Here is a 12,301-nt window from a genome sequence, read left to right on the forward strand (position 1 = left end):
CAGCCCTTGGGGCGACACGGTCCTCCCCAACCCCTGCAGCCCCCAGCAGCAGGAGGGAGTTTGCTACCCAAGCACTGGCAGGAGGCAGCAGGGAGGCCGTGGGAACATGCTGCTCCACTCCCTGGGAGAGTTGAGGCTCTCTTCGTTTATGGCCATCGCTGATGAGTTGCACTGCAACAGGAACTGGAGTCAGCAGCAATCCCTCAGTCACTGCTGCACTAAGGCAGCATGTCTTCATGAGAAAAAACAGTCTTTGTCCCTAAATACTGATTGCAACTCCTGTGCTTAAGGGCATGGCCACCCCAGCCATGGGACAGATGCACTTGGCAGCCCTGGTTGCCCTGTGCCTCTCTGCCTACCATAGAGCTGAGGGATGGTGCTGCTGATATTTGGTGCCCGTTTTAGCATTCTCCATCAAAAGAGTTAAGTCATACAAATGGTGGGAGAAGGGAAAAAAGAGAGTCTGGAAGCTGAAAATGTGTTCTTACACACCACCCTAGCTGCAAAGCCTCAGACATCAGCATCCCCATCCAGTGCCCTTTCCAGCTGAACCATGCTCAGATACACGTGGTCGTCCTTCTCCACCCCACCAGAGGATGCGGATAACCTGCAGCTGCAGCCCCAAGGGGCTCAGACGCTCACTACAGCTCCCCAAAATTTCCACGGGCTCAAGTTCAGGCCCTAAATATCCAATTGCTTGAGAGCAGGTAGAAGTCTGCTTTTAGCCTTACTTGTCTCAAACAAAAACCATCAGCTGGCTTCTGGGAAAAGTCAATGGTAGGTGGAGTACTTCTGAAGAAACAAGCCCCAGGGCTGGGAAAATCTGGGAATGGATCCACAGGGTACTCAGAGGGGACGGATGAGCTGCTGCAACTGGAGAGAGAAGGATGAGCTGCCCTCCTTGGAGTGAAAGCAGAGGGTGGGCATCCCACAAGGCACCCAGGGAGGGGGTACGCACCACACACTGTCTTGGCCCCTTACCCCTACCCTGCCCCATGACTCAGCTGGGCTGCAAAGCCTCCTGGCTTGCAAAATGCAGTGACATCGCTCTGCAAGCAGCTGGCACCATCAAAGCCACGCTGGGATGCGGAAAGCCCCTGGCCATGCCCCGCTGGCGCCAGGCGATCAGTCTGGCCCAAAGGACTCTCCCAGCCGCTCCTCCCCACCAGCAGCATCTGGTTGCCTCTCCCTTCCCATCCACCCTCCACTCATGGGGTTCGCAAAGGTCCCCATCAGCTCTGCCCTGGCCCCAGCAATGGGATGCAGAGGGATAAAAAAAAAGGCCACTAATAAAAACATCAAAATAGGGAGGATTCAGGAAGGGGAGCACTATGGTAGGTAAGCCCTGCAGGGACCATAGGCTCCTCGTGAAAGGCTGAGGCAGCATTGCAAAGTATGAATTGCACTGATGAAAGCCCTGTGTCTCCCACTGTCCCCATGCCAGCATCCCTCCCTCCTCTCCCCACACAGCAGCTCTGCTTCCTGAACATTCATTTTCCCCGTCGCCCCCTAAAGAGCTGCCCCACTTCTTCACAGCAAGCTTTCCTTGCTCCCCATACCTATCCACAAACCAGAGAAGTGGAGTAAAGACATGCTGCAATAGCCCCCAGAGGCAGTAGCTACCTCCCAGGCAACAAACTGTGCCCAGACCATGTCCTGGCATCAACCACCCCCCAAAAAAATGTGCTCCCCCTTCAAAGCACCATCCAGGCCTGCCAAGTGCTTCAAGTTCCTTGTTCCCAGCTCAGCACTCGGGAGGTCAAGACAGAAATACTGGAGTAGCATCTTCCCTGCTGAGACACATCCTGGCAAGCTCCAGGAAACATCACATGCAGGCGGAAAGGAAGGCACCCTGCAGAGGTGGGCAAAGCCCCCAGATCCCCATCAAACTAAATATTACACTCATGACATACACCAAAATTCAAGGATTTCAGGGAATTTTAAAGCTACCCCTAATGCTGGGGGACTGAGCATCACCAGGGCATTGCTCAACAATGCAGCAGCACATTGCAGGGAGAAAGAAGGGAGCATGCAGCTGCCTTGTGGGCACCAGGACCACGAGTGCTGGTGTCGGCTGGAGGCAGAAAGCATCTCATCATGTATGGTGGGCCAAAACACAGGGGCGTGCAAGGATGATTTCAGATCTCACGGCTTGGCTTCCCATGTTAATGACTCCACAGAAGATAAAGAAGCAAAAGTCCCATCCTATGGAGGAAATAATTAGGTTTATCACCCGATCTAATTTTCTGACTTGTTTTCTTCCCCCGAGCTTTTTCATCCTCAAGATTTAGTCCCCCTTCCCCACAGCATTATTTGCACTTCAGACTCTACAGCATTGCAAAGACATGTAATTATAGACACTCATTTATTTGTTGCCTGTGCAGCAGCCATGCTTTGGACCCCCTGTTCTGGGCCAGGTCCCCCATTGTGCTAGGAAGCATACAAGCAGTGTGCAAGAAAACTGTCCTTCCCCCCAAGAACAGATCACAGCTCACTTCCTAATGGCACCTGAGATTCACCCACATGCTGGATAAAAACCAAACCAGCTGAGACGAGAGTAGTAGTGCTTCTAATGCACATCCATCTGTATCCGTGCTTCACCCCAGGGTTGCACACCCCAGCCAGGCACCGACAGCCCAGCTGCGGGGATGCGACTGCAGCAAGCCACCGCAGCACTTAGTGGGAGCGGTGTCAACCAAGAGGCCCGATAATCCAGTTTCAAGGAGCAGCACAGCTGATTTACAGAGAGGCTGATTTGTAGGTTAATTAAACAGCCATATTCTTTTGTGAAACACTCGAGTCTCAATAAACAGAGGGAGAGTAAAATTCCAGTAGGAGCAGATAACAAACTGAATGAATCGACGTGACAGGCACTGGGTCCCTATCTTATTTATAGGAATTCATTAGAAGGATAAGGAAAAATAGACTGCGATAACAGGATAAAGCGGCTCATGTTTGGAGAGGACTTTAAAAAATACAAAGTCTTGTGGGCGTGTGAGGGATCACCGCTGTTAACGTGCTACAAAGGGAGAAATCTTTCCCCAGGAATAACCTGATAGAGAGACTATGCCTGAGGAGGGGAGTGCCTGGGCACAAGGGGCAAAGGAGGGGAGGGAGATAACCCTGCAATTGCCCATTCTTCCCCATGCCTTTCCCAGGTAATTACTCAACCACTCATGGTCTGTGGTGCAAGGCATAACCCTGGGCTCTTGTCAGCCTCCAACCTTTCAGATGTAAATGGCACGCTCCTGCCTGTACCTTCTGCAAAACCAGTGAGAAACAAGGAGGGCTAATTTTTCCAGCCCACCTCCAGGCTGGGAAGGGGTGAAGGATGTTTCCCAGTGTGCTGACTCGGCACTTCAGCCTGCGGTGCCTCCGACATGGCCCACTGCTTTCAAGCACACCAACCCACCTTGAAGTCTGGCGTGCGCTAAACCTGTCAGCACGGTCAGTGGAAAAGCCATTTCATGCAAATTTGGCTTCTGGGACTGATGTTTGGGTGATGGCAGCCAGGCACTCCTGCTCCACACACAGGCATGGGCCACTTTGTCTGAAATGCTGGGGTTTTGTCTCAAGTATAAGGCTGGATGCTTAAGCATTGGGACTCAGCTCTTCAACCCAAAATCCACAAGACTTTTACACTGGTTTCAGCTCAGGATCTCTTAACCCAGCTGTAGGACAGCCTGGCAAGCACCTCCCTTGGCTGAGCAATGCTCAGAGAAGGTAATTCCCTGGTTATCCCTGCTGACGCTCTGCAGCAGGAGCAGCCAGGTAAATCTTGGCATCACACCGAAATCTCTGGTGCTCGTGAATATGACTCTGAGCAGCCATTTTCGCTCTTGTGCTCCAGGTCACCGATGTACTCGGGCACATCAGAAGAACCTAGGACCTACGCAGTGTAACTGCTCTGCCTGCGGTCACCTTGGGACAGATAAAAGCAGAGCACGGCAGTCTTGACAGCAATATATCTTCAAGCCAGGAGCCTCAAGCCATTTACTGACTGAAGGTGCTTGTGCCTGCATCCGAGGTGGCAGGGCTTGCAGAGCCAGCCCCACAGCTGGTCTTAGGAGGAAAACTGCTCTGGGAGAAAATACAACTGCAAAACAGGCTGTGCTGTGCATGGAGCAGATCCTGCCTATTCTGCTGTTGACTCCTGTGAGCATTAGTGGGGTTATTTGGGTGTAAACCATGGATGAAATCCCTCACACATCTTCACACCCCAGCTCCCTCCTTGTCTGTAAGCAGGACTGGAAAACACAGCCACAAAGCCAAACCTCAGCCAGATTAAGCGTAATAACCCCACTCAGGACAAATGTCATCCCAGAGTTCATCTGATAAAAGCCCTATGAGTCTCTAGGGCACCAAAAGTCCCTTATCCACAGCAGGAGGAACTTGGAGACACCATTAAGGACAGGAAAACACCCCTGTCTTGGGCTCTGCCGCGGACAGCTCTTTGGACACCCCTTTTCTGTGTATGAGGCACATGTGCTTCCCCTCACTCCCCTTCATCTGCCACCCTGCAAAATAAGTTGCCACCCAGCTGTAAGCAGGTGATTCCCACCCCAGTTCATTTGCCTGGCCCTCCTCAGTACCAGCTGGCTACAAATCCAAGCCCATCCCTGACTGCTGCACACCCACGCAGAGGTTTCCATACCCCTCGCGAGCCCCTGACCAAGCCCTGTTCTGAAACAGGATGTGTAACCGAGATCCCAGTCCCTCTGGGCTGAGACCAGGGAAAGAGTGCAATGGGCCAAACAGGGGATGAACAGAGAGGAGTCAACTCCTCCTGCCCACTTTCCATCCTGGGGGCCCCTGCAACCAGTGGGAGCTTTTCTGCCGATTCCCCTGGGTCCCGAACGGGCCCCGGGAGAAGGCGGGAGGGACTGGATGGCTGTAGGAGCCAGTTTCCCTTCCAAGGCAAGAAACTCATTTGAGAGGTGAGGTTTAGAGGCTGCATTACCAGCCAGGGAAATCCCAAATTGACTGGAAAATACATGTCCAAATAACCCCCACCTTGACATCTTCCACCCCCCAGCTGGAGACCAGCAGGCACTGGTGAGCACAAGGGAGCCAAGAGGTGCCCAAGACGCAGAATGGGAGTCCAGCACTCCCTAATTCCATCTCTCACCCATCCAGCTGCTCAATTAAATATAAAGAGGCTAGGAGTGCCTCTCTTCTGCCCAGTCAGAGCCATCAGCATAGCACAACACCATCACCCAGACGAGGATCCCAGAGATCCACAGAGGAAAGCAGCATTTCCAGCCCCCAGGGAAGAGCAGAGTGACTGCATAGAAGGGAATCCCAGCGCCAGCAGACAATGTAGCTGTCCTCCCCGGCTCAGCCCCGGCTGACAAACGGGAATAAACCCAACTGAACCGTCCACCTCCCTGCCCTGGCAATTATACTCTGAGAGAAAGGTTCAAAGCACTATTGCAATTAATTAAATCAAGAGAGCAATGTCAGCTTGCAGCCCTGGGAGGATCTGGCCCTTTACAGATCTCTGAATTGAAAATGCACATCACAGCATGCACGACATACATTTCGTACCAAAAAAAAAAAAAAAAAAAATCCTTTTTCTAGGCAGAAGCCTTCAGTGCTCAGGGGACACAAAAAGACACATACTGAGACATCCCTTGCACGGGGGGGGGGGGGGGGGGGGGGGGGGGGGGGGCGGAGAATCAGCCGGCTCAGGTGAGTGTCACAGTACAGTTGTGCTCAGTTATTTCAGTTGTGTGCTCCTGGAAAACCCATCAGTAAGTTAAAATCTGCTTTTCTCATATTGCTTTTGGGGAGGAGGGGGGGTATCTATTTTCCTTCCTTCCAACGCATCGCGTCTGCTGGAGAACCGGGGTGATGAAGAAATTCAGCTGATTTAAAGGGACACGAAGATGGTCGATCCGGAATACATTTCCTTTCTTCCCCCGGTAGCCCCACCGCGACCCGCGGGCAGAGGCGCGCCCCTGCGGGCAGCAGCCAGCCGGAGCCGGGTCCCCCCGCGGGCAGGTGGGCTCTCACCTGATGAGGTTCTGCAGGCCCTGCTTGCTGGAGTTCCTCCTCAGGATCGCGCTGGTCATGGTGGCCACGGCTGAGTGGCGGGCAGGGTCCCGGCTGCCGCCCCCTTCCCCAGCGCCGCAGGCAGCTGCCCGCCCGCCTGCCCGCCCGGCGCTGCGCGCTCCCGCGTCCCCCCTCTCCGCCTTCAGGAAGTTCTGCAGCTGGTTTCCTTTTGTTTCTGCTAGCCCCCCCTGCTCCACACCCCCGGCTTGTCTCCTCCACCTCCTCCTCCTCTTCTGCCTCGTGGAAGTGTCACGGGAGAATCTCTCGGAGCGCAGCCGGCGGCGGGTCCCGCAGCACAAAGCCCGGCGCTCCGCGCTCCCCAGTCCCCAGCGAGGGGGGCTTCTCCCTCGCCGCCCTCTGCTTTAACTCTCTTTTCTCCCTCCTTCATCTTCTCCAGCCCCCTCCTCCTTCCCTTATTCAATCCCTCCCTCCCATGTTTTCCCCCCCTCTTTTTTTTTTTTTCTCCACCTTTACCACTGCTTTCCTGATTACACAAAGCAACTTGGGAGCAGAAATCCAGGTTGGCAACTTGCGCTCAGAGGGTTGTAAATCACTCCTGGTCCATTCACAGCAGGATTCTTCCGCGAAGGGCTCACCTCCAAACGGTCCCCGAATGCCCGGAGGCGAACCAAGAGCCAGATGAATGCAAGAGGGGCTTTGTGCTGGGAAACACCGCACCAGAGAAAAATGTTCTCCTGGGACGGAGATAGCAGCTGGATTTTGGGGAAGCCACTGGGCTGCAGCTCCAGGCAGGCAAGCAGCACGCACTCTGCTTCTGCTCTCAAACCACCCCTTCACCTGCTCAAGTGACCGAGTCTCCCGTGCCTCAGTTTCCCCAGCCATCAAATTGGGCAAGAGCAAAAAAATCTGGCTTGCCTCCATGAAACACTGATATTTCAGGAGATTAAAGAAGTGCGTGAGTGTTTGATGAAGGACTAACAACATTATCACCTGCTAAAACAAAATGCCCATCTGCCATGCATTCAGATGGTTGCTCTTCATGCTACCTCATCATGGGAGCAGTCTTGGAAAAAAAAAACAGTCTTTTTTTCCCTAATCTGCATCTCCTGGTCCCCGTGTGCTTTTTGGGGGGAAGAGATCTTCTGCTATACCAAACCAACAGGTGCCTGGACTTGTACCTGGCAAGTTCCAGCCCTACTTGCACGTCATGGTGCTCATGGCATGGCCTGCCCATGTTCCCCTATGGTAAGTGGGAATATTCCTCTGGCTGTCTCTGAGATGGGAGCAGTTATGATGGGACCACCCTGTTTAGGCCCTCACCTTCCTTCTGCTTTCAGTCCCTCTCATCTCATTTACATGTTTCCTTTCAATCACTTCTGCAGAAGCGTTTCTTGCTGCCTGGTAAGCTGAAATAGGGAAGTTGCCCATGAAATACACCCAGAAATCTCAATAAAAAGGAAGTGCATTAAAGCCAGATCAGAAGGAAGTGCCTGCCCTCCTTCCCACTGTCTCTTCATTTCAAAACAGCTTATTTTTTTCTGCAGGTATTTACTAAGCGTCCCCTAAGTGATCAGGAACAACAAAAACCACGAAGCACAGACATTGACGCTGGCCTCACTCTGTGGGCTGCTCAGATGCTGTCACACTGGATTTTTTTCTTTCTAAATTTGGTGAGAAGATGCAAGAGATCCACCACAAAAGGTCTCTGTTGCTGAAAAAGAGCCTGTCCCAGCCCTGCAAGTACTTACAGGAGTAATTAGGTTTAAGCATGTGAACACTCCTACTGACTTACCGCAATTGCCCACAGAGTTGAAATGAAGTATGCACCTACAGGGTTTTCTCTTTAGAGAGAATCAGCCCAAACCTGCCAGCAACTCCCATGGTCCAAGCCAGCCAAGGATGCAAGATGGAGGAGCCCTGGCAGGCAGAGATATAGCTAGCAGCCATGGGCCAGCAACAACTCGGGGCTGAATGAAATCACAGCAGCACTGTTATTTCAGGCAGAGATGCCAGGCGATCCACAGGGAGCTGAGGAGGGGCAAGGAGGAATGCAGCCACTGTCACCAGGAGAAAGCAGGAGCTTACTGGGTGTGGGGAGAGGAAGAGACGATGGCACACCACTACCTACCAGAGGCAAGATCCTCCATATAAATGGGCAGAGGGAAGAGCTGTTGATTCCCCCAGCAAGAGAGCCTTGCCTCCACACCCAGGTTTGTCTCCTGGAGGATGCCAGCGTGAGCTCCTCATCTTGCAAGCACTTGGCAGACTTCCACCCCAAGCCCAGGACTGACTGCCTCTCAGAGATGGGGGCCTTCAATGAACAGGGCTGACGAAAACCATGCTTGGATAATGAAATCCAGGACCAGAGAGAGAGATCATGACATTAGCTCTTACTCAGCTTAGGTCTAAGGTGCTAAGATCGTTTGGAAACATCAGAAGTGAAGCAGTAAGGAAAGGGGTCCCTACATTGCAACAGGCAGCAGGCTGAGCTCTGCATTGCTCCCAGGGAGAGAAATTCCCGGTACTGAACTCCGCCTAGAAAAAGCTCCTGTCTTCACAAGGTGGCTGTGCTACTTGACCCCTGGGGAAGGTTTCCTGCCCTTCTTCCTGGCTTTCATCTTTGAGAAAGATAACAGATATGACAAGAAAACTCCAGGACCACAGGGAGAGGAGAGCAGAGCAGGACCCTCTTTAAAAACTCACAGCTTGCAAGAAGGAAGGGAACTGTGCACTAAGTGACACATGGACAGAGTCACTATCCTCATCTCTGTGGGGCAGGGAGCATTTAAACCCACTATTAAAAAGCACAAAGGCTGGGCCTAAGGGACCATGGAGAAAGAGCAGTGCAGCAGAAATCCCACACCATCACCCCGCAGAACAGAGGCACCTTCTGTCCCCTCTCCTCCCTCGCTTGCTTGCTGCCGAGCCCAGGTGCATCAGTCTGAGTCATACCATGTATCCAAGAACAGTAAGGTCAGCATCAGTCCCATAGCTGCTCGTATCCTTTCACAGAAACAAACCTCCTGGTCCCACCAGGAAGTGGGTAGGAGTACAGCGGACACAGGAACAAAAACAAAGAATTAATTCATCTGTTATTTTTTGGCACAGTTTAAGCTAGGAGAACCACCATAAATCTGCAGCAAAACCGCACCACACTACAGGAGCAGGGATGCCTGGAGCACCCAGAAACACGCTGCAGGGCACCGGAGAGCTTCCCAGAGCTCTTCCCAGCAGCAGGGAAAGCAGAGAAGGTGAGAAGCCAGGAGGGAGCAAGTCTGTCTCCATTGCTGCAGGAAGGAGGGCGGGAGTCCCAGAGAGATAGGGCTGCACAAGTTCCCGTTAATTACACAATCACTCTGCTATGTAGGACTAGTTGCAAAATCAGTTGGAGGCTAACACATGGTCTAGGAAAAAGAAACAAAAAGAAAAAGACTCTAGTCCTGCTAGCAAAGAAATGCAGCCCAAACAATTTTCTCCGATATTGCTGGGATGCAAAGCACTGTCAGCATAAGACCCAACGTACAGTTGCTTCAAGGGCCAGTCCTTTATATGTGCCATCAGCTGCCAGCATGGTTTCTAGAGGTCTATGCCTGCATGTCAGTGGTGGGATCCCACCCAGAGAAGATGTTCTTACAGGAACAGCCTCACCTCTTCAGCAAGGACTAAGCAGCTCTATCTCAGCCAGAGACCCTGCACTTCCACCAGCAGCCCCCCTAGGACGGTGGAGTAGATGGGGTCTCTCTGTTTTGCCTTTTAAGCGATGCATCCTTCCCTCTGCCATCCCAAACCTCTCTCCCTATCCTGACACCTCCCCAAACTCTCTTCACCATGCACATGCAACCCCCACTTTGAAACCAGCCTGGCAGACATCAGCACTTGCCCAGCCCCCTGGGAGCCCCAGTTCAGTGAAAGGGGCACACCGGTTGGTAAGTCAGCTGTGTCGATAGCGTGGTTTACACATTAGCCTGATGGATAGGGTTTGCCCACCTCAACTTCATCCCCAATTCCCAGTTAGCTCAGTCCAGCTTACTCTGCCAGCACTCACTTTTGGGCAGCCAAATACAGAGGCCAAAACAGGCAGCCAGAGATAATCCCAAGGAAACAGGGTGTCTAGCAGCCAAAAGCAGCACATTGTCTCCTTCACACCACAACAGCTCGTTACAAGCTCCAGAAGTGTGCTGTCAGGAGGGCACGGCATCTCCTCTGTGCAATTAGCTCAGGGTGCAGAGGAAGGAGTCCAGTCCCAGTGATGCTCCCCAGCAAGCCATCCTCTGCCCTGGCCATGAGTCAGGAGAGGACGTTCCCAAGCCAATGTGTGACCCCGTGGGTGTTCAGGGAGGGGGTGCTGTAGGCAGGAGCTGTCTTGACTCAGAGCTTTTGCCTGGCCCACACACTCAGAGGAGCACCATGAAGAACATGTATAATTGTGGGCTGGGTCCAAAGAGTCAACAAACACCGTATCATACTAAGTCTTGGCTTGGGATTAATGATGACTTTCTTCCTATGACATCCAAAGAGGCAGAAATGAGAGCGAGAGGAAGCTGGGTCTAGAAGGAGCATCCCTCTTCCTCTACCCCACTGCTACCCCTCACCCTCACGCAGAATGGAGGAGGGACCCTCCCTGTGGGGCACTTTATGGGTGCATCCATAAACCTAAAATCCCAAGAGTTTGCTTCATCTGCCAGTGAGAGGGGAAGACACAAGCTTACAAGCCTTGTAAGAGAAGATGCTTTTGCTCCAGGGGTGATAAAAATGAGGACAAAGGATGAGGGGACCAAGGGAGAAGGAACCCCAAGGAACATCTAAAAGCTGGATTTAAAAAAGGGGGAGGAGGGAAGCAAAGAGAGGTGGTGTAAGCATTAACCGGGCAGCCCAGCATGGTTAAAGGAGATCAGAGCCCCTGTTGCGCTAGATGCTGTGCAAACAGGGAGAGATACCACCTGAGCCGCTACTGTGAGCTACCATCCGGGTTTTACAGACCAGGGCCAGAGCCAAGTGATTCAGCCAAGCCCTGGAGGAGTGCAGCTGGTCCAGCACGTCGAGCCAGCATGGTTACTGCAGCTGCACCATATCTATATATTAGGTTAAATCAACAAAGCCATTGGGAAAGAGACAGGAAGACAAAACAATGGCTGCAGATAAGACGCTCCCAGCCCACGCAGGAGGGTCATTACAGGACAAGAGGAGAACTATTGGAGACCAGCTCCATCTTTTTGGGATGCCTCTCCATCACAGGGCTGAGAAGCAGGACAAAGGACTCCAGCCAGGATGAATAAGCCATAGGCAACTGCTGCCAAGAGGTTGTCCCCCCACTGGCAGACAGCGTAAGAAGTGTCTAAAAAAGGCCTTCTTACAGCATCACATTGCCTGGTCACTAGTCTTTGCTCACTGAGGTTTGGAAAGCTGCTGAATGAATTTGAACTTTGAATGTCCATTTAAAATAAATAGGGTGGCCTTTGCTTTGGCTAAGTGGATTAGATGGACACTGGGCAGGTGAAGATACCTTCAGACATCTCCCATGTTTAGCGTAAGAGGGGTGCAACCTGTAATAGAGGCACCACCTTCTTTCACCAAGTGGCATCTGCATGATGTGTTTAAGCATAACCCAAAACCAAACAACACATTTTGTTGATAGTCTTGTAGGATAGTACTGCTGTGTGAGTACAGCCCTGTGCCCAAGCCATGCTGCTCAGCTGACCAGCACAGCTTTCAAGAAGTGAAATACAGCTTCTGCCCGATATAAACTTATTAGCTCATCTGCAGCTGGCTTGAGGCTCTGATGTAGCACCGCATTGTGCAACACAAGCAGTTTTAGCAACCATTAATCCCTGCCTCACATTGCCAGGCTGGTTACTCCAGCTGGGGTCAGGGTAGACTAACGGATAAGAAGGAACCCCCAAGCATCATCTGACAGTTCCTGCTTCCAAGCTATACCCTCACTTCAAGCTGCACCTTGTCCTGGGGAAAGGCATGTAATCTCAGCTTGCCAATATCCACCCATGTCTCCTTCACGAGCTAGGCAAAAGATGGGAGCTGTTAAGAAAGGGCAGTATCATTATGTATCCAAAATGCCTGAAGACCAACGTGTGCCTCCGTCAAGGGGGAGGATAGTCATTAATGCTCCAAAGTGAGGCCCAGCGAACAGTTAAGATGACCCTTTCTGCACAACAGACAGCTAAGCCTGTATGCAGGAAGATGGCAACTGGAGTGGAGAAGCAGCAGCAGAGACAAATGCCACCCCAAGGAAGGAGAAGCCCCACCAGAGCAGGGGTGCACAGCCTGTATA

At 52.3% G+C, this 12,301-nt stretch overlaps 1 protein-coding gene across 2 annotated transcripts in view; it reads right to left on the reverse strand.

Moving 5' to 3' along the window:
• Positions 1 to 12,301, reverse strand: part of LSP1 (lymphocyte specific protein 1) — a 52,126-nt gene that overhangs the window by 33,020 nt on the left and 6,805 nt on the right. The window contains exon 1 of one of the 2 annotated variants that reach the window (XM_050898241.1): positions 6,016 to 6,093. The exons of the other annotated variant lie outside the window; for it this stretch is intronic. Coding sequence (XP_050754198.1) covers positions 6,016 to 6,074 — 59 coding nt within the window. The 5' untranslated portion in view covers positions 6,075 to 6,093. Of the gene's footprint in view, positions 1 to 6,015; positions 6,094 to 12,301 lie in introns of those variants that run through there. 2 annotated transcript variants of the gene reach the window in all.

Source organism: Gymnogyps californianus, chromosome 5, assembly GCF_018139145.2.
Source record: "Gymnogyps californianus isolate 813 chromosome 5, ASM1813914v2, whole genome shotgun sequence".
NCBI lineage: Eukaryota > Metazoa > Chordata > Aves > Accipitriformes > Cathartidae > Gymnogyps > Gymnogyps californianus.